The sequence below is a fragment of the Xylocopa sonorina genome, chromosome 1 (assembly GCF_050948175.1).
Source record: "Xylocopa sonorina isolate GNS202 chromosome 1, iyXylSono1_principal, whole genome shotgun sequence".
NCBI lineage: Eukaryota > Metazoa > Arthropoda > Insecta > Hymenoptera > Apidae > Xylocopa > Xylocopa sonorina.
The window spans coordinates 2,154,694-2,174,726 of NC_135193.1; the positions used below are offsets into that span (position 1 = coordinate 2,154,694).

The 20,033-nt window shown below is 39.8% G+C and overlaps 1 protein-coding gene across 50 annotated transcripts in view; it reads right to left on the minus strand.

Moving 5' to 3' along the window:
- The window catches only part of LOC143425135 (longitudinals lacking protein, isoforms A/B/D/L), a 133,832-nt gene that overhangs the window by 111,402 nt on the left and 2,397 nt on the right, over window positions 1-20,033 (minus strand). For 49 of the 50 annotated variants that reach the window (XM_076898028.1, XM_076897780.1, XM_076897918.1 and 46 more), the window contains exons 2-6: window positions 19,419-19,617; window positions 18,198-18,577; window positions 17,848-18,091; window positions 17,366-17,543; window positions 13,523-13,663 (exon numbers count right to left, since the gene is read on the minus strand). In XM_076898028.1, coding sequence (XP_076754143.1) covers window positions 13,523-13,663; window positions 17,366-17,543; window positions 17,848-18,091; window positions 18,198-18,577; window positions 19,419-19,592 — 1,117 coding nt within the window. In that variant the 5' untranslated portion in view covers window positions 19,593-19,617. Of the gene's footprint in view, window positions 1-508; window positions 813-13,522; window positions 13,664-17,365; window positions 17,544-17,847; window positions 18,092-18,197; window positions 18,578-19,418; window positions 19,618-20,033 lie in introns of those variants that run through there. The other variant, XM_076898019.1, reaches the window with a different exon arrangement.

Genomic DNA, 20,033 nt, shown 5'->3' on the forward strand with positions numbered 1-20,033 from the left:
CACTTAATTCCACGTTTCGATTAATATCACACGTTAATAAATATTCGAAACACCGTCGAAACTAAACTTGACGTAGCTAATAAGAATTGACTTTTTTTTGTACGTACGATTCAAATTTCCTATCACAAAAGTTTCCTTTGGTATTCCTTTGGATAACAGCGGACAACGCCCAGAAATGACAGTAATTGGAAAAAAGAAAAAAAATAAAAAAGAAGAAGAAAGGAAACGTAGCAATAATAATAACAATATAAGAGCGCGGATAACCTTAAATTAAGTCGAAGAGAAGAGAAGGGAAAGAGGGAAAAGACAAAGTCGAAAGAAAGAAAAAAGAAGAGAAAGGAACAAGGAGAGGTTTACGTGCCTCGTGTAAGCCGCGTGCGTATGTAATTCCCTGCGGCCGAGTTCCGATATTCTCGTGAACTCGCGCGTGAAAGGGACCGAATAGGTCAGAGGGAGCCCGACGTGCGGGAGGATCGATCGGGGATATCTCGTGTCCCAATCACCAATTCCGCGGTTTAACTCTCGCGTGCTCACGAGCCGCGCGTCCTCGTAGGGGGGGTTAATCCGTGAAAGAAGCGGAAGCTATTTAGCGACCGATCCACCATGAATATTGAGGATGTGTTGCTTTAGGTGATCCGGTCGACAGAAGTACTTCCCGCAGAGGGTGCACGTGAAAGTATACCTGGACCCGAGTCGTCCGCACTCGTACCTGGAGTGTCGCGTCAGAGAGGATCGTGACCTATATCCACGTCCACACATGACACACCGAAATCTCAGCTCGCTGGCAGAGACACCCTCCATCATGGGGCTCGCTGTAAGCATACACGGAGGCTTTTTACATATGGGTTTCTTCTTTGATCCTTGACAGGACAGTCGAAAGCCACGCGTCACGAAACAATCTCACTCTCTTTCGTTTCTCTCTCTCTCTCTCTCTCTCTCTCTTTCTGCCCTCTCATACTTTCAGTGCTTCTCCACCCTTCGTTCCAACCTGCCCGCAATTCTCTCAAACATAGGTAGGGTAGGGCGCATTAAGTAGACGACAATAGTATTTTTAAGCGGGTTTTGTTTGTTTGGACAACGATGGGGAAAGGAAAGCTCGAGCTAAGCATGTGAACGATATATACGGTGGTCAAGGCTTCTAAGCTCGCTCTAAAAAGAAGACTGCGCGTGGCTGATGAGCCTGTTCTCCTCTCCCGACTTTTGCGAAAAATTGGACTAGTTTCAAGAATCAAGGTACCTCGAATCTCAACCGCGAACGGTAGAAAAGTGCATCCGATCGCAATATGCAGTATTATCGCATACTTTTCGTATGGATCCGCGATTATAACGAAGACAAGTAATTGCGGGTACACGAAAGGAAAAAAGAGAATCTCCGAAAGTTGAAAGGTGAGCGAACAGTTTACCTGGTGAACGATGCAACAGGAACTGGAGTGAACGAACGCGATAGGAAGGTACGAGCGAAATTTAACTTAAAAATTTATAAGAACATCCACGGAAAGAGAAGAAAGGATAACCGTGATGGAATAGTTTCGGGTAATACTAATTCGCGTGCAAAAAAGTTTCGACCGATGAGAGCGCAGTCTTCTTTACTCTGAGCCGTTGTTATTTACATGCTGCTCCAAAATGAATTGCTTTTTATTAGTGTTTCCATTTTTACACCCGCAATATGTTTAATTCAACCCAACGTAAAAAATGCCTCCTTGTATAGTTTCACCCAACACACGCCCATGACACGAACTTTTTAAAACTTCGAAGAACAATCTGCGCCGATTGGCTGCCATTTTTGCCAGCACACTCGGGACACGTCCTCCGCGTCTTGAGTCGATCGACGTTAATAATTCCGCATCACATTAATGATTATCAAGCTTAAATCCGCGGCAAACCATGAATCAGCATGCATTGTATACACTGTCAAAATATCGGCACGAATCGTCGCTAGTCCTCTTAAACAATTTCATCAATCAAGTGTTACATGAGCTCTCCGCCGGGGGTATCGCATATTGTATTACTTGATGCGAGCAAGAAAGTATCTGTAAACAACCGACATACAGATATTTGTATTCGTTTCGGGAAGTGAAACAGGAATTGAAATAAATGAAATTTTGTTAATCAAATGTCGTGAAATATAAAAAACGATCACTGAACAGTTTAATCATTTTATATTACATGTATAAACAAAGAGAGGTCGGAGCGTAGTTCGATTCGTTTCGAAATATGTAACGCAAAGGTATTCAGAGAAACAAGTTGGCGTTTAATTGAATCGAAGGAAGTAACTGTTTGGAATTTTCTTCTTTTTTTTTTACAAACTGTACATACGCTATAGTCGTAACTTCAAGACTCGGGCGTGAATTGACAAAAGAAAGGGAATAATGGAGCGGGACCGTTGAAATCCACGTGGAAGACCGATGCACACCCTCGACGATTTGTAGAACGTAACCCACCTGTTGCAGTTTCGACAACGAAATACGGTGCTTCGCAAATTTCGTTGCACAGCAAACTAGCTGTAGTCCGTGTCCAATGGGAACTCTGACAGCTGGTGCACTAACAGAGTTCGCTTTGTTTTCTGTAACGTGTATCTATAGCCCGTTCTGCGAATTAATCGAGCTCGTGCGTATCAAATCGATCCGATGCTATTCGATAGAAGCTAGAAGCAGATGTGACAAGCGCAGGTGCGCACGCTTTTACCGAGTGTACACGAAACAACCTTCGTTTCTTCGTTTCGTCAGAAATCGATAATTGTTACACGCACGGGATTTTCATAAAATATATATTCTTCCGTTACAAAAGAATTTAGGTAGACGATTCAGATATTCTGAAGGGAAACAGCGGCGTTGCAATGAACAAATTTTGAACGAAAGATCACATTTGGAAAAAGTACATTTGCGAAATTCCACGCGGACTTTACCAATCGATATATAGAAATTATGGACGATCAGAAACATTAGATACGGCATGTAAAAGATATATTTTCCACGAATTGAGTTAAGATAAAACGTTTAATCCTAGAAGAGAAACAGGATGGGAGGAGGATCAAGAAAAGAAGCGATGAAAAAACAGTTTGTTGTTGGAAACAATTTATTGCATCTCTTCTTATGCTCCACTCCACTGGATGACAGCTGGAATTCGTGCAACTGAAGAATGCAACTGTGTAAAATATACTCTCTGCTAACTAATGTATCGTTTGCGACGTTTACGTACCGACCGATCGTCAAGCATCGGCGAATGCAATTCGTATAGAAATAGAATAACGGAACACCGTGCGAAACTCTACTTCGTTCGCGATGCTCTTTCGTTAAATATAATCAAATAGTATCGCACACGCATATGTATTCGAATACAATGATAAACGACATTTCTGTGTGCCTGCGAATTGTTACAATATCCTCAATTGCGACCGTCTATAAACCGTACAGAAATCGTTATCGATAAAATTTCACAAGAGAAATCGGGACGATCAACTTGAAACGCGGCGTAAAATTACAATCCTATCAATTATCAAATTTTAACGTTATACAGTAACTGAAGATACGTACTTGGATTGTCTCCGTGTACTCAATGAACTGACAGATTGGTGCACAATTCTTCGACCTGCTCACAATGTATCTGTATCTTCGGATACGTTCTTTTACAACGCGCGACTATTCATTCGACGTAAACTACTTAACAATTATGGTGCGCCAATCAATTACGACGAAAGAGTGAGTGACTCTCGAGAATCGTATTACGTACATAATTTTGAATTTGGACGCCCTTACAATAAGAACACAAAGTACGATAAAAATCGCTTTTCTATTCCGTACATACAAAAATGAATATCGGGGGCCAATTATGAGCTAATCTCGATTCACTCTGTTGCTTTTGACCGGACGGAAATTTTGGATTAGAATTTGATTCTGTGTTAGAAATCCAAAGCACTTAGCGGTCCGACTGCGATCATAATGATTATTAGTAACCCGAATAGAGCAATCTTTCGGATACTGTTAATCGTTAACATGCTACGAACCAAGATGTCTATTATTATCATCTTCGCTTGACCAACGTCTACTACACGCGAATACATTATAAACTTAATTATTATTACAGAATTTGCGATTCTCAATTTTCTACTGTCTCAAATCTCCTCAACCAAGAAGAAAATTTATCGATCAGCTGTGAAGACACGTCGATCAAGCGAACGAATCAATCTCTCGCGTGAAATATGTATCGTCTGTATCGAGAGACATCAAAAGTCCTAGCCGACGCGATCGAATAAGTCGCGGAATGGTTTGTACGTCAAGGGTTACTGAAAAAAATCGGTAAAACAAGATACACGGACCAAACATACGTGACAACGCAACGGTGATCATCGTTTCTCTTGTTCCGAATCGGTTATCAACGTCGATATGAACTGTGCGAGAACACGAAAGGAGAAACGTGCTACTACTACCGGTGGAACGATTCTTTTTCGCTTGGTCTCTCTCCTCCGAAGTCGAGATCCTGGAAAAATGAACGGAGGAACGACCGGCCGAGGTTTAGACACCTGGGGAAACATTCCTCCCGGAGTAGTAAATCGCCACCGCATCGACGATCGAGTCCGCCTCCGAAGTGTCCGCATCAGAGGCCCAGTTGAGGTGAAACGATGGCAGTAAACAAATGGCGATCAAACTGCCTCTCTTTCTCCCTAAGGTCTGCGCCATTTCGTACTTCCTGCCCACTGTCCAAGTAGCATTGGGACAGCGCAACGTCGATCGCCACCCCACGAGCAACGATACACCACACACCCCGAGAACAGATTCTGAAACACCCCCACTCGCACGTCACAGTCACACCAGTCCTCATACGCGCTGCAACCTCTAATCATCGCCTCTACCCTGTTGCCTAAAGCTTTGCTTGTTATGCGCCATGTTTATTTACTTCCTTCCACCCTTTAACGTCACAATGCGCCGCCACGCCACGTAATGATCGCTGCGCAGCAAACATTACTGGAGGAACAACGATTGTGGAAACTTCGTGTTTTCACGGTTTTATGGAATTTTGAAAGGGATTCGTTCAGTATTCAAAGTGACACTGTTTGACTATCTCTGCGATACCCGCAACGAGACACTCGAGAGTCAAATCAAACGTTGAAGATCCGTCGAAGTATCGCGCACAAACTTCTCAATAAATTGTAGATACGTCTTGTGGTAAATTCATTGGAAGTTGTTGCGCTTCCTTCGTTCGTGTCCGAATACTTGATATTCTATCGTAACACGAAACTAACTTTTTGATTCAATGTTAGTGACTATCGTAATTAATTGAGGTATAAGAATGGCGTCGATTAAGTCTTAAAAAAGGAACAAAAATCACACTGGATGATGGCACAATCGGTCTTTCATCGTCTGGCGCCTTAGATTCTGAGGAATCCAGATTGAACAAACATCCAACTGATGATTTTTAAATTTTACCTAAGATTTCATTCATAATTTTTACTCGATTCGTTTGAACTGAACTGTGACTATCGAACTGTACTGTCTTCCTTGCGCACAGAATCACATTCACACCACCAAACAAATACGAATTCTGAAGCAAATTTCGCCGGTCTGAACGGAAGCGAATCAAGATCACAACATAGAACGTTGTGCTAAAAAAGCGAGCGTGGAAATAGAAACAAAAAAAAACCAAAAAATAAAAAACTACTTGAAAACGTAGCTAAAATATCATCTTAGTACGATCGTTTCACGAATATTATTCTTTCGCTAGGAAAGGAACAATATTCATCAAATTGACGATCTCAATTGACACGGGAAAGAAACGTGTTATTGCATCACGTTGCAACAGTAAGAATCGGTTATGACACGAGAAAATCAAAAGAGGAGAAAATTAAAAGTCATGAAGGTACATCCTGATTTTATCTAGATTAAGAAGAAACAATGTAACGGTGTTCTCTCATGCGAAGACGCAGATATCGAAAATATAAGCCTTGAAATAAATATTGTTAAAAAAAACAAACAAATTTAAAAAGATTACCACCAGGTGCAATATTATAAATTTTTAAATCTTATCGTACTAAAAATAAAAATGATTGTTCACGTATATCTTCTCTGGACCATTTTAAGTCACACACAACTTGACAACACCAGCAAATAAGGCCTATCATCGAATGCAATCGAAATGAATTCAATCAGACGATCAATATGCAAACAATCATTTTTACAAAATGCATTGCTGCATTTTACGTATGTGTGTATGTATGCATATATATTTTTACATATATATGTGCATATATAAAAAATGAAACGTATCTTGCGTGACGATACAGCACGCAAGATAAAATACTTAGCCTTGTGTTCTGTTTTCACTGGTTGCGACAATTCGAAACACACACGTACACCACTTAATGAATGATACACGTCTTCTTTGTTCTTGAATTTCGTCACTCGATATCAGCTCTCGAAAACTCCAAATTTTCTAGGAATATTCGAAAACAAGCCGGACACGCAAATAGCGTTTAACGGGATTAAAAAAAATAACTCGATATTGAAAGAGTACAATTACGTACTCGGGCATGATTAATCACACAACTACGCTGTATGCATAGTAATAATTAGCACGCAGTAGAAAATCCGTGGAATTAACCATATCCAATGGTTCTCGATTTAGCACGCATCAACTAAATTATACATGGTAGAATGAAAGCTCTATATGTTGAAACAGTGTTTCCACATATTTCAATTTCTAAAGAAACAGTATAAAATATACCATATATAATTAATATAAAATGTTTAAACTCGGTGATGGTGAAAAATAACTGATATGTATCAACATTGTGTGGAAATTGTGTAGAGTACAGTAAATTCACGAATAATTTTCCAGTTATAAATAAATATAAACATAGATGATCAATATGTGATAAATAATATGCAACTGCGTATAATGATCACCATTAGCAACCTAATTAATAAAGATCACATAAGAACTTAACTATAAAGGGTATAAAATATGTATGATTACAAGACAATGAACAGGAAACAGTATGTAATAAATAGTACCTCTAACCGTGTAGTTAGAGAAATGTTTTCAATGCAAGAAAAAAATTACCAAATTATACTTCCTTTTCGTTGATACGCATCCGTTCTTGCATGGTGATGAGAGTCTTGAAGAACTTTTCCGTCAGAAAACTTTTTTTCTGGCATGGGAGTACACATTTCATTGCTTCACAGCAGAAAGGTATATAAAAATCGATATCTTTCAAAAATAGAAGCAACCCCTCGTTTCTTTAAATAATGCAGCCATTAACTCTCATCGATCGCGACGCAGTCATTAAAAACCAGGAGAACAAAATCGGCTGGCAATCTGGAAACTACCAAAGTGCGAAGCTTCGCAAATTAACGCCAGCCACATTCCGTTTCGTTGTTTCTATTTCCGGAAACTCCATAAGGAAAGATTTTACGAAAATGGAAACGAACATCGAAATGTTTCCTTTCATCCTCCGGCTCTCGATGCCGTGTGAACACAAACGATTTCATTTTGAATCACCACGTAAACTGGCACAGCACTGACACGTGTAATTAATAGAATAAATTACTAATTAACTAAAAGAATGTGAAAGGAAAGGAGAAACAAAAAACTTGAAAATTATAAAAACATAATAGAAATATGATATATATAATCAATAAGAAATGCAGCTAGAACAGTATCTAGTGCGAAAAATCCTGCAAATTCTTATATTTTACTTCAAACATAATTAGTCAAAACATTAACAAGAATGTTAAAAACCATTCTTTCGTCTGAAGAAGTGCATTCAAGGACAATTTTTGTAAAAAATATATTAAAAGACAACGATGACGGTGACGGAAATTTCACCGCAGAAAAATGAGAATGGACGACTTTCGATATCGTCAAATACGTTGCATATCGAAAAATCCATTCTTACCTCTTGCATCATTATAGTGATACAAAACATGAAAATATACGAGTATTATTTCGGCGATATTCTGAATGAAACCATGCGTTATCGTTAAACACAATAAAATTGTTCTCTTACCAGAAACCGATCGATAAATGAACTCGCAAAACCAACAGGGCATAAATAAATGCCGCATTAAAATGAAAGAAAATGATACCTTTAGGATATATACCAAGCATTCGTTCACAGCTATACTGTTCCTCTTACCATCGAAATGCCTGCTCTTCTTTATCTTCTTAATCTTCTTTCTTGCCACTATACACACGTCCCTTTGCCGGAAGTACACACGGTACGGCGAGTAGAGGAGCGAATCGTTCAAATAGCGTCGATTCGTTCAAATTCAAATTCGCTACACCTTAAACTTATCCTCTGTACGTAGTTCCGCGACTAAGAAGTAGCAGCGTAACTCTTTAAACACACGCGCGCACACACTAACGAGAGGAAATAGTAACGAAGAAGAAACAGCCTTTATAAGTTAAATTTGAAAAAAAGGAAGCTGCGTTTTCGTAACAAAATGGATACGAAAACGTAAAAATCCTTACGACGTCGTCCAATGTATAAAAAGGTACACTGTACGATTGTTCTCTGCCCTCTTCTTTTGCACCACCATCGTAAAAACTTGAACGACCGGCATCCCGATCGAGAAATCGCTCGATCGTGATTAAAACGAACTTCTGATTGTTTCGTCGGTTTCGATCTTCCTTACAAATTACTTAATCGCTTCGAAAATGGCCTAAACACTTGGGATGTAAAACGACAGCAACAACGTACATCATAAAAGGCATGGCAAAGTACAACGAAATTCGATTGCGATAAAGTACAATACCATGAACAGTATTAACAAATTATACAAATGTGTTCCCATACGCAATGCAGATATATGATAATAACACATATATCAGGTGGAAGACATTGTGTAACAGATGTATGTATGCACGTATATATGCACATGTATGTCGCTGCACGTACACGCACATTATGCCCATATTTCTATGCGTAGGAACACGCGAACGTGGTACACACGCATACAAATACGCGCAGGTGAATGCGCGTAATGCATTCGCTATCATGTACATACAAAAAGGCATACATCCACGTGTAAAAATATGCATTTGAAATCAGGTTAATCAAATACTTTATGTTTTATATGCGTTACGAACAAAGAAGCAAGTTATGTACACATGGGTTAGTTAAAAAAAATGTAATGGGACGTGTGCAAGCGCGTACGCCTCGTATCGCATATCATAGGAATGTAAGAAAGAAAGATGTATTCGCAAGATGAACACCACCACCACCATATTACGCGTATATAAATGTACTATGCGTCACTACCATTGTGAGAAAAAAAAGAAAAAAAAAGAAAAAAAAACAACGCGTTCATCTGCAAGGCAAGTCGCAAGACTTTCCACGCGACAAGAACGCATCGCGCTCGCTCACCTCCGCAGAGTTAAAGAGTCGTAATTACACTACCGAAGGAAGCGTAGCATGCAAGACGAATTACGCAAAAAATGGCACAACGCAATGGATTGAGAAAAAGTACGTTGATATCACACATCGTTCGTGTGTATATAAAGATACATATGGCACATGTGTGCGAGTGTGTGTTTGTGTGTGTCTGTGCGCGCGCCGGGGGATGCGTGTATGTAAATGTATATACATATACACATGTATGTACACGCACACGCACACATTGATGTACGTATACACACGCGCACACATATCTTTGATACGCGTAAAAAAAGGTTGACACGCGTGAGGCACGCGTGCACACGAATGCGCGAACCTCAACAATGCGTGTGTCAGCTTTTATGCGGACGCGTGTCACGACTACAAATGGGTGCTCTCGTTTTCTTCAGGATACGTGTGGGTTGCATTCCGGTTTCAGTGGTAGAGATGAACGCGATATCAGTTTTGCCCAAAGAAAACCTTCGAGAGTAAAACACACACGCACTTGCGTTTTCTGAGGAAAGAAAGTCTCGAGGAACTGAAGCAGAGATTCTCCGGATAGTCATGAATTCGCGATCACCTTTACCTTCTTCACCGAAATATTTCTTTTTTTTTTTTTTTTTTTTTTTTTTGTTTCCACAACAACATTTACAGGAAAATCTTTCTACGCACTGTAAATAACGTGGCGCAACGCCGGTCTTAATTCTCGCTTTACCTGGTACCATGAAAAACTGAATGTCCTCATACAAGAGAACACAAAACGAAAGACTGTGCCGACAGCTCGGCACGTCACCTAGAATACGATCAACAAAGTAGGACTAAAAATTGAGTTCGCGTTGCAACACACCCCGTTTAACAAAATATCTCGAAATAAATAAACTCTGTGGTGTTTGAATAGAATAGAATCGACCACAATGCCACTGTACAGGACACCGTTCCATGCCGTGGCAGGTTTTTGCATAGCTACGTCCGTTTGCGCCTTCTATACAACACAGCTTTTTCCCGCCCTTTTCTCCTTTATTCTATTCCACCCTCCATTTCCCTCTTTCTCTACCTGCCTTCACTTCTCATTCTCTCTCTCTCTCTCTCTCTCTCCTCTCTTTACGTACTCTCTCTCCTCTTCGCATTCCGCACCGATATTCCGATCTGCACAACTACTTTTTACTCTCTGCGTGCTTCAAACTATCGAGTCGCGTACTTTGAATTTTTTACCAAGTACGGTGTTCAAAGACAAACGAGTGATTTTATTGAAAAACAAGTCGCGTTACATGTCTGAGTTCTCCTGATCGAAACAAACAAGGTGTACAAAGATTTTACCGCAGCATTCGTCACGAAACGTTACCCCTTTCACGGTATAAATTATAGTAATATGACTCTATGAAACGCCTGTACATTTTATCGTGATAGTATTTCATGCAACGACGTCTCGCTCGAGATATTATTTATCCGCTTTCTTTTTAATTCTGTGAAGCAGCAAGCTTTTCTTCGTTACATCTACGAGAGGTAAATTCCTATTTTCTATAATCTTCATTTCTACAACGAGTCTTATACACACCGTTTGTAATTGAAGGCCGCGTGGATCACCGGTGACCCATTGCTAAAGAATTACGTAAAAGGCGTTCTTCAAGCGCAATACTTTCACATATTAATCCCCCGAACGATAATAAACGGCAATGGTGATCATACACATTTCTAATAACCAAGACTGACTATGAATAGCGCAAACAGAGAAATCATTCAACAGCATGGACGATCGACAACCCACGCGGCACGGAACGTGTTAAAAAGACAGTGGGATGTATGCAATTTACGTTCGAATTACGCACGAATTCAAAACTCCTCTCAAAACTGTTTGCTGGACCCGTGCTGACAATCGATTCAAGGTAACAAGTCTCTGACGACAAAACCAACGACCTTCCCCATCAATGCAAGCACTTATCTGCAAACATTTTACTGTTCATACCAACGAAACATACGCATCGTCTGCAGTTTGAACAACAATTTGAACATTCTTTTTTTCAGAGCACAGAAGATAACCTCTATCGAAGACGAGTGCCAGCTTTCTTGAAATTAAGTAAGAACTAGCATTGACGGAGAGATCGCTCCTCTCTCTCCGAAATTACCTTATGTCCCGCGTTGGATCGCCATCTTAGGAGATCATTTTACTCTAACATCTCGCCTTTCTTTTAATAGACGAACTATATTTCAAAAGAAATACCTATAATCACGCTCGCATTGTAAATGCCTTCCGGCTCTTCATTTCCCTAAGCTCTTTGCTGTAAATTATTATCGTGTATGGAAACCCTCAAGTCTCTCCAAAAGTATCTCTCCTTTATATCTCAACTATCGTCTCCTACTCTGACCAAAATTTTCCTTTATCCTGAAACTATAGTTTATATGTAACTTTTGTGCAACTTTCTCAATAGTATACTAGTTAACTTTTTCCTTATACAATGCCAGGTGACCACGTCCCTGTTAACTAGCTTTGCCTTGCATCTTGCCAACGACAGCTGCACGCTTCATACAACAGGATGCACCGCTCCAAAAAAAACGACAGCTGCAATAACCCTCCCCCTAATTCTTCCCTTTTTTAGTCCAACTTTTATTTTTAATATTCTCCTCATTTGTGCTGTAAGACGAACTTTAACGGTAAACGTAAAATGTTGTAATTTTTATCAGCACGTATCTGCAAGACTCGTATAACATATCTTTAGCGTACTTATTTTAACTGTCTGCAATTCTATGCATGAAAGCATTAGCTTCGTATCAAATTTATAATTGCTGAACTGCTCACATTGAAAAATCTACACTTCACCTTTTGCATTAGTTTGCCGATAGTCTCGAGTTCATCGAAAGTCTTTGCGCTATTTATTCTTCTCTTCTTCACCGTGCGAAAGGAAATATTTAATAAAACTTAAGGGAGAGACACACTGAAGAGACCTGCGCCTGTTCACATCGAATTACTTCGGCACGTTGCACCCGTTGCACCGCATTTCGATTGTCGTCCACGCGCGGGAAAAGCGCGAATTATGTTCGAAATTTTCCCGAGGGAACGATGTGTACCGTGATAGAATAACTATTTTACGATTACTTGCTACTGTTGCTCTCTCGTTTACGTTCTGTTTTACGCCCGTGCGCGGTGAGCACATAAGCTCAGAGCTCTCTGTACCCTATCGAGTATCGCTCTACGCTATAAACTGTACGGAACTATAACAGACATGAAAGTAAGAAAGCTAAATATGTCAGAGAGGGTATCATCATAACGTAGAAGCTACTTTTCCTTCGTTACGCGCGTAGTACGAAAGAAACGAGGGAGTCCCGCATTTCCTTCGAGGTCGGTAGTCGCAGCGGAGAACTGCTCCGTACGTACGGTGTCGACTTTTTCCTTGCAGAGGAGAGAGAGGTCACGCAATATCGCGTTGCGAGGCCAACAATAGACTAGCCGCAAATTAAAACGGAAAGGAAGTACCATAGCCGTAGATATCGTCAATATATCTTTACACCACGGGCCGATAAGATTTAAAACGCATCGGGAGAGACGTGATAAAGGACGAAATAGAAACAAAAAGAATCGTGGCGAATCTTCCGTCAACCTCGTAACGTGGTATCGCGATTAAAATAAAAAGGTAGACAAAGATACAAGGAGCTTGGAGATTAACGAGAAACTACATGCATTGTTTCGAAAGTGAAAAAGCTTTCAGAGACCGTGCTACTCTTGAACGCACCGGCTTCTAGGTTGAACCACGTTATTCGACAGTGAAACGAAAATATGTCCTGTCGCACCTGCGCAACGGGCACTTCTACCAGTTAAAACGTCCACAGACAATGTTATATCGCGTGCATTTATCCACTGTGATACGAAAACCTGTTCAGATCTCGGAATATGCTCTTTTACCGAAACCACCGATCGGTTTTTCCAATTACGTTGTTTCAAAATTTGAAAAATCTCTAACTTCCACACAATGTTTACCTCTACTCGATCCATGAGGACCTTCCCCGTTTATGTTCCTTTTCTGCCTTCAAAAGGGCAAAAGTGCACAAAACTACGTAAAACGATAGCAAAGGTCATAAACAAGAGGAAACTGCGCCGAGTACGAGTGCCTATTGTTACGGCGGACAGAAACTAATGAAAAGTGATATGGATGAGCCTACCTTGCGAATCGCGTTGGGCCTGGACGGCCTCCTGGGCCGCTAGAAAGACATCGTCCGTAGTTCCCGGTGCCCCTACTGAACCCACGCCTCCTCCAACAGCATTACTTCGGTCTCCCGTAATGTGCCACGCCCCTATGCCTGCTAATGAAACAAAAAATAACCATACTCGTAAAACGAACCACAAAATTAAGTACGTTATGTTATTTTTAGTACAAGGATATAGGTATAGCAAATAGCAACATCAATTCTATGTTTCGTCTCGAAATTATCAACAGAATACTACCAAACGAAGGTGATAGTACTTTATTATTCTCAATTTACTTTCATTTGAAAGAAAACAAACAAAGTGCTCCGGATTCTGGAATTGTCCGAAGTAGTAAAATACAGGGTATCGGTAATAATCAGAAATCATGCATTGTCTCTTACTAGAACTTGTATCCGGCAGTATCGCTTATACGTATTATAAAGTAACGCAACGCATCCCTAAAACGTCTAGTCCGCCCCCTCCCCCCCGGTTTCGCGAGAATTGTATTCTGCAAATAACATACCCACTAAATGCATCCATGATCCAGTTTTACACGCATACACGCAACACACACACACACACACACATAAACATACGTTAAGTTCTTAATATATCCGAAATACCTTTTACCTAATTTAAACAGCTACGATAACACTTAGAACAAAGATGTAATACTGATAGTTTCCAAACTACTTCACAGTCTGACATTTCGTATATGATGGTCGTATTTCACATAAACTTTTTCCTGACTAATTCATGATAGAGGTAACACGGCTACAAAGTGTATTAAACAATTAACGACGTCTAAATATATTGCTTAAATATTATCAGTACCCTCGATATCCTCACAACGAAGCTCGGCTTCTGTACACATATATATATATATGTATATCGTTACGTAGAAACAATGTTGTAAAACGAATGCTCTCAATCATAAATACATACATGAAATACGTTTAAATGTAAGCAAGTGATCATCATGTATGTATTTACTTAATAATATAACAATAATGAAAGAATTAGGGCATGAAATTACTTTGAAAACACGATGATAATTTGGACAAATTAACACTTTGCATGCGGGCGTGATTTTCCATATGTTTGAACGTGTAACGGGCAAGTTCAATTTTTTTTCGCGTGCTAGTCAACTTGATAACTTACGAATGTTGTTAACATGAAGGAATTTAACTTTGTAAATAAAAGATTGACTAATTACATATAATTTTATTTATCAATTTTGTAAAAATAAAAAATGTTCACTTTACAGATAATTAGTATCTAATTATTGCATGGTAACGCTCAAAACAATCTCCCTTATGTAAAGCCACCTTACAAAAACTGCAAATATATCGAGTTTCACCACGTTTTTTATGAGCCGCACATACGCGACACTTTCGCGTGGGATATTTTACTTTAGTGCTAGTTCTTATTTTTTCTAATTTATGTTGGCTAAGGTCAGCCCATAACGCGAAATTATCTCTCCATGAAGTGAATCTAGGTGTTGAAAGCATTGCTTCTTGGCGTTCTTGCGCGATCACTACAAGAATAATCTGATAAGTTATCAGCAATTATTTCACTTTCATCACTATCGAAATCACGCGAATTCATTTCCAAAATGAGTAAATTTAAAAGAAAATAAGTTTCTTTAAAGTCACAGAATGTAGTACTACATTGCTCTCTATATCACATAACCAAGATAACAGTCCCCCGTTTTTAATGTTTGCCCTTTTCAGGATTTTTGTGATCACAGGTCTCCCGCCTGCAATGTGTTAATAAATATGAATCTCGAATTAAATCACGGTTGAAATGTTAAGCCCACTGATGCTTTCAAAGCACGTCACGCCACTGATATATTAGCGAGGAAACAACATCAAATCGGAAAGGTCCGAACATTATACTCACGCAACACAAAAGCATGTCGTTGACGTTGCTTGTAAAATGTTTACAACGCACGCGTTTTCTGTATCAGTATATGTGCGCGCGAGCCCGCAAATGTTCAGAGGTGTTTCGCGTTAACTTTGTAATGATCCAAACAAGTTGGCACGAAACACACGTAAACATTGCTGACGTATGAATACAACAAGAAAAAGAAAAGTGATGGTATAGTATACCATTGTGTTACATTAAAGGTAAACATTCTCCGTGGAAGAGAAAGGAAAGAGAGCTAATATAAAAACCACACGGCGACGAAAATGCAAGAAAAAAACAGAGCAGAATAGAAACGTAGAAACTGATATCTATCGGTCAATGGCACATATCTCATCGTTCGCTGTCGAATATCTCGATAATATCGAACATTGTTACATGAACTATACGTATATGTAAAAGCATACACCACATACTAAGGTTGCCTAGGCTGGATCAGGTTACTAGGTTGTTGTCTCCATCTCCTTCTGACGACGTTCAACTTTTTCAAATAGAACTGCAGGGTTGAACGATTAATGCCATACATCTCTGATGCCTGAGTGGTGCTAACCCCTTGCTGTAATATTGCATCCAAGGACATTTTAACCGAGTCTAAACTATACTTTCTGCCCTGTTTCTTTTCCAGCGATTTAAGCAACGCGCCTACGTCAACGTCTGGGCGTGGCCGCCTCATGTTCGGCCCTTTATTACATTCGAGGAAATGGGACGCCCAGAGGGCACCGGCATCACGACCCACCAAATTCCCTCTCGACCGAGACCGCGCTCCCGCTCCCGCCCCCCCACCTGTAACGAGGAAACCCAAGCTAGTGTCGGCCGGTTATTACACGACCCGTTTAACATTTAACAAATAAAAAACGAAACGTTCGCGTTACATTGTGCTAAACTTCAAACCACCAATAACGAGTCCCTTTTATTCTCTAACCAATATAATTGTGCGTTTTAACCACTTGCGCTGAAGATTGATTCGCTGATACACGTGACTGACACCGTTCGCAGTAATTCGAAGCGAGAGGCGCGACAAAATTTCGCGCCAAAAAATCGTTTCTATACAAATTTTAGACAGATGTGCACAATAAATCTCTTTATTAGTAATTTTGTACAGAATGATATGCTTCAAAGCAATCCGGAACGTGTAATGCAACGTGACATATCTTGCACTCCAAGGAGGTTGTACTGCGTTTTTTGTATTTCGCACACATTACGCACCTTCTTTGAAGGGTTTTTTGTCCTTTTCTAGGTGGAATACTTCTAGGAAAATGTCCCCATTGTTTAGCTTGCGGAAATATGAAATATTGGTAGAAATATTACTTACTAAGAGTTAGTAAATTTATTTTGTTATTAGCTAGTTACTGCCTTGTTAGTTGCAGTTAAATATGTAGGAAACTCAACGAACTTTGCAATAGATGCATCCATCTCTCTATGCGAGGCTGTAACATATTTCTTGTTCGATACGCGACGCACTGTTTGCGAACAACAAAATCAATGTACGTGCCACGCACATTACTCCCACTTTTAAGAGACAACTAACCATTGACGTATATGGCACGTTACTCTAGCGCAAGTGGTTAAATTCAATAAACCTACGTTAGGACGATACGTTTCCTATCCTTTTATTCGGTTTTAATATTTCGTTTCGATAGAAATCTGTGCTTCGAATCAAAGTCTTTTTGGATCGAAGTTTTATTACTGCAATGTAGATGTACATGGTTTGCACAACAGATCTAGGTATAAGATCTGAATTACGGTTAAAGAATTCGCAACGTATGAGCACAAAATTTGAAATTGACTCGCATGTCGCGCAAATTTATTTAAAATACCCTGTATTCTGCTACTACATCACAACGAAGTACCAAAAACAAAATATAAAAGTTATACATATTTATTCAACTTACCCGGATGTTGCGAGGGATCATGGGATGGTCCGGCCCTGTTATTATCTTGGTCCATTTCCGTCAAATCGTTCATATCATCATCTAGCGTTAAATCTTCAACGCTTTCTTCCGGATCTTCTAGATATTCAGATTTGGGTTCAATGAGGTTATCATTTGGTTCCGGTTTCTCCAGTGGCAGCTACGAAAAATAGTTTGTTTGTCAACAAATTTTTCCCCTTGCTCTCGTAATTCAATTCTTTAAAGATGGATGTTGATTAAATAGACATATAGTAAAACAAATATTGCGAACATGTGTCGCACCGTTTCCACTCTATAAGACTAAATTCATGACATCGAACAGTAGGATGAAGTGCGACATTATTTATTCTACCAACGAGCGAAGGAAACAAAACATTATAGAAATAGTTTCCATTATAACGTTGGCAATCAATTGACGGACGATCGGACATTGGAATTTTGATATTACATTTCATAAAGCTCACCTGCAACATCTCATCGGCTGGCTTGGTCAGCTGTGTCATTAGTGCTGACCTACCAATGGAATCTGTGGGATCGGCATGTGCTTTTTCGTCTGCCACGGGTGCAATTCCGAGCGCGGGAACACCCATCTGTTGAGGCATGTCACTCGAATTCGACGCTTCATGATTTTCAACCGAATTATCTTCACTGATACTTCGTCTCCGCAATTTCTTTTTTTTCCGCGAGGTAGGGCTTTGCGAACCTTCCCTGTAAAAGTAACAACATTAAATTGCTTCGTATTACAAACGAACAAGCCACTTGTCATATATATCGCATAAAAGTTAAGCATCTCGTGTAGTTTCGACATTCTTACCTCGACGAGAGACCTTTAGCTATCTGAGGACTGGCCGATTCTTCGGGCAGGTCCACTACAGAACCTTGCGGCAAACTCTGCATAGGAACTTTATTTCCTTCTATCGTCAATCCGGAAGACGAAAATGGAATGTCTACCGGCCGTACTTTTGCTTGTGGGAGGACTTTCTGTACCCTTGTGTCTGTCTTAGCGCCGGTTTTACTCTCAGACAGCCCTTTTATTTGTAACGATTCAGCAGCTTTCAGAAGGGCTGCTAACTGGTCTTGCGAAATATTAACTTCGCCTCTGTACATGTAGTCCATCATTGCCTTCAACTCTTTGAACTTTACATCTTTGAGTATGAACACGGGATGTTTGTCGTAATGTTCGCTGAGAAGTCCCTACAACAGAAACGTTTCCAATCTAACTTACGATCTAATCTATCACTCGGGCTATTATTATATTTTATTGATTTATAATTGAGATTACTATAATTGTAAATGTGATTGTATTAAAATAAGCAGATATTAATAGGCACGAAATAATTTTATATAGAGGCGCGATCAAATAACCACGTACGCGGACATCGCCATGCAATGCAACCGCGTTAACATTTTTTAAATGAATATAATAAGTACCTCCAATAATATTAAATATTTTTGAATTCATAATTCAAGCTTAAAGTAATGATGAAAACAATATTCACGCACCCCCTCCCATAGCAAAGTAGAATCCCGGGGCAAGTGCCCTGGAAATCAGCCATCTTGCTTTCTCTGTATTGATTACCGGGAGGTACCAGGAGGGGGTTTGTGCTTTCAGTCCCCCTGCCTCTCGGGCTTCTGCCCAGGCAACATTCAACACAAGAGTAGCCATCTTGTTTCAATTTCAGGTTTCTCCTTTCAGTTTGAATTCCGAAAGTTATTCGCGAATTATATTTGATCAATAAAACAGTACCAATAATTTCAACAAAAAAAGAAATTTCAATTGACAAACCGAGTACTAAAATTAAACTATTTTTGAAGATCAGTACAAAAAAAAAAAAGGTAGAATTATAGAAGTGATTGTACAAATTGAACCATTAAGCAACTTTAAACTTGATATATCCCAATTATGAACGAATATTGCGTGCGATATCAACTAATTATTAATGAGCAAATACAAGTAATAGTGTAAGTAAAAGTACAAGTAAAAGCGTTAATAGCAATAAAAATTTTAAGAATGATTATGTTATGTTAAACTCACCTCAAAATATGGACTACACGCAGATAGAACAACCTTATGTGCTTTCAAGTATTTGCCCTCAGCTGCCAGTGTACAGTCGACCAGCGTCCCGTTTTCCAGAAGCGTATCGAAGTTTTGTATTAATGTGCTTTGATGGTTATTCCACCTAAGGCAGAACTGCTGATCGTCCTCCATTTTTTGTGACTTGGTTTCCTCGTTCCTAAACAAGCAGAAAAAGAAGAAAATTTATAATAAGACATAGACCACGCCAATTTGTTATTTGTATAATATTAACCGTGCCTAGTGCTATCTAACTATTCTGCGTCCGATAAACACAAACATTGGAGCCGGAAAATTAAAAAATACCGGGCAGATTAAATAATATTATCTACCCTCGCGACAGATATCGAACCGCGGTAAAAGCTCCGCGAGGAAGCACCGAAGCTTCCAAAATGGCCGTACGATGCAAGCGCGTCGGTCGAATTGGTCTTCTGGCTTTTTCCTTTGTGCGTGTCCTCATAACGGTAATGGACGATTTGGTGGGGATGATGCAGGAGGACGCGCAAGCACTACGCATGCGCAGTTGAGCCGACCTGCGCATTTAACTTGCGCACTAGCTCGAGGCCCCTGGAAATC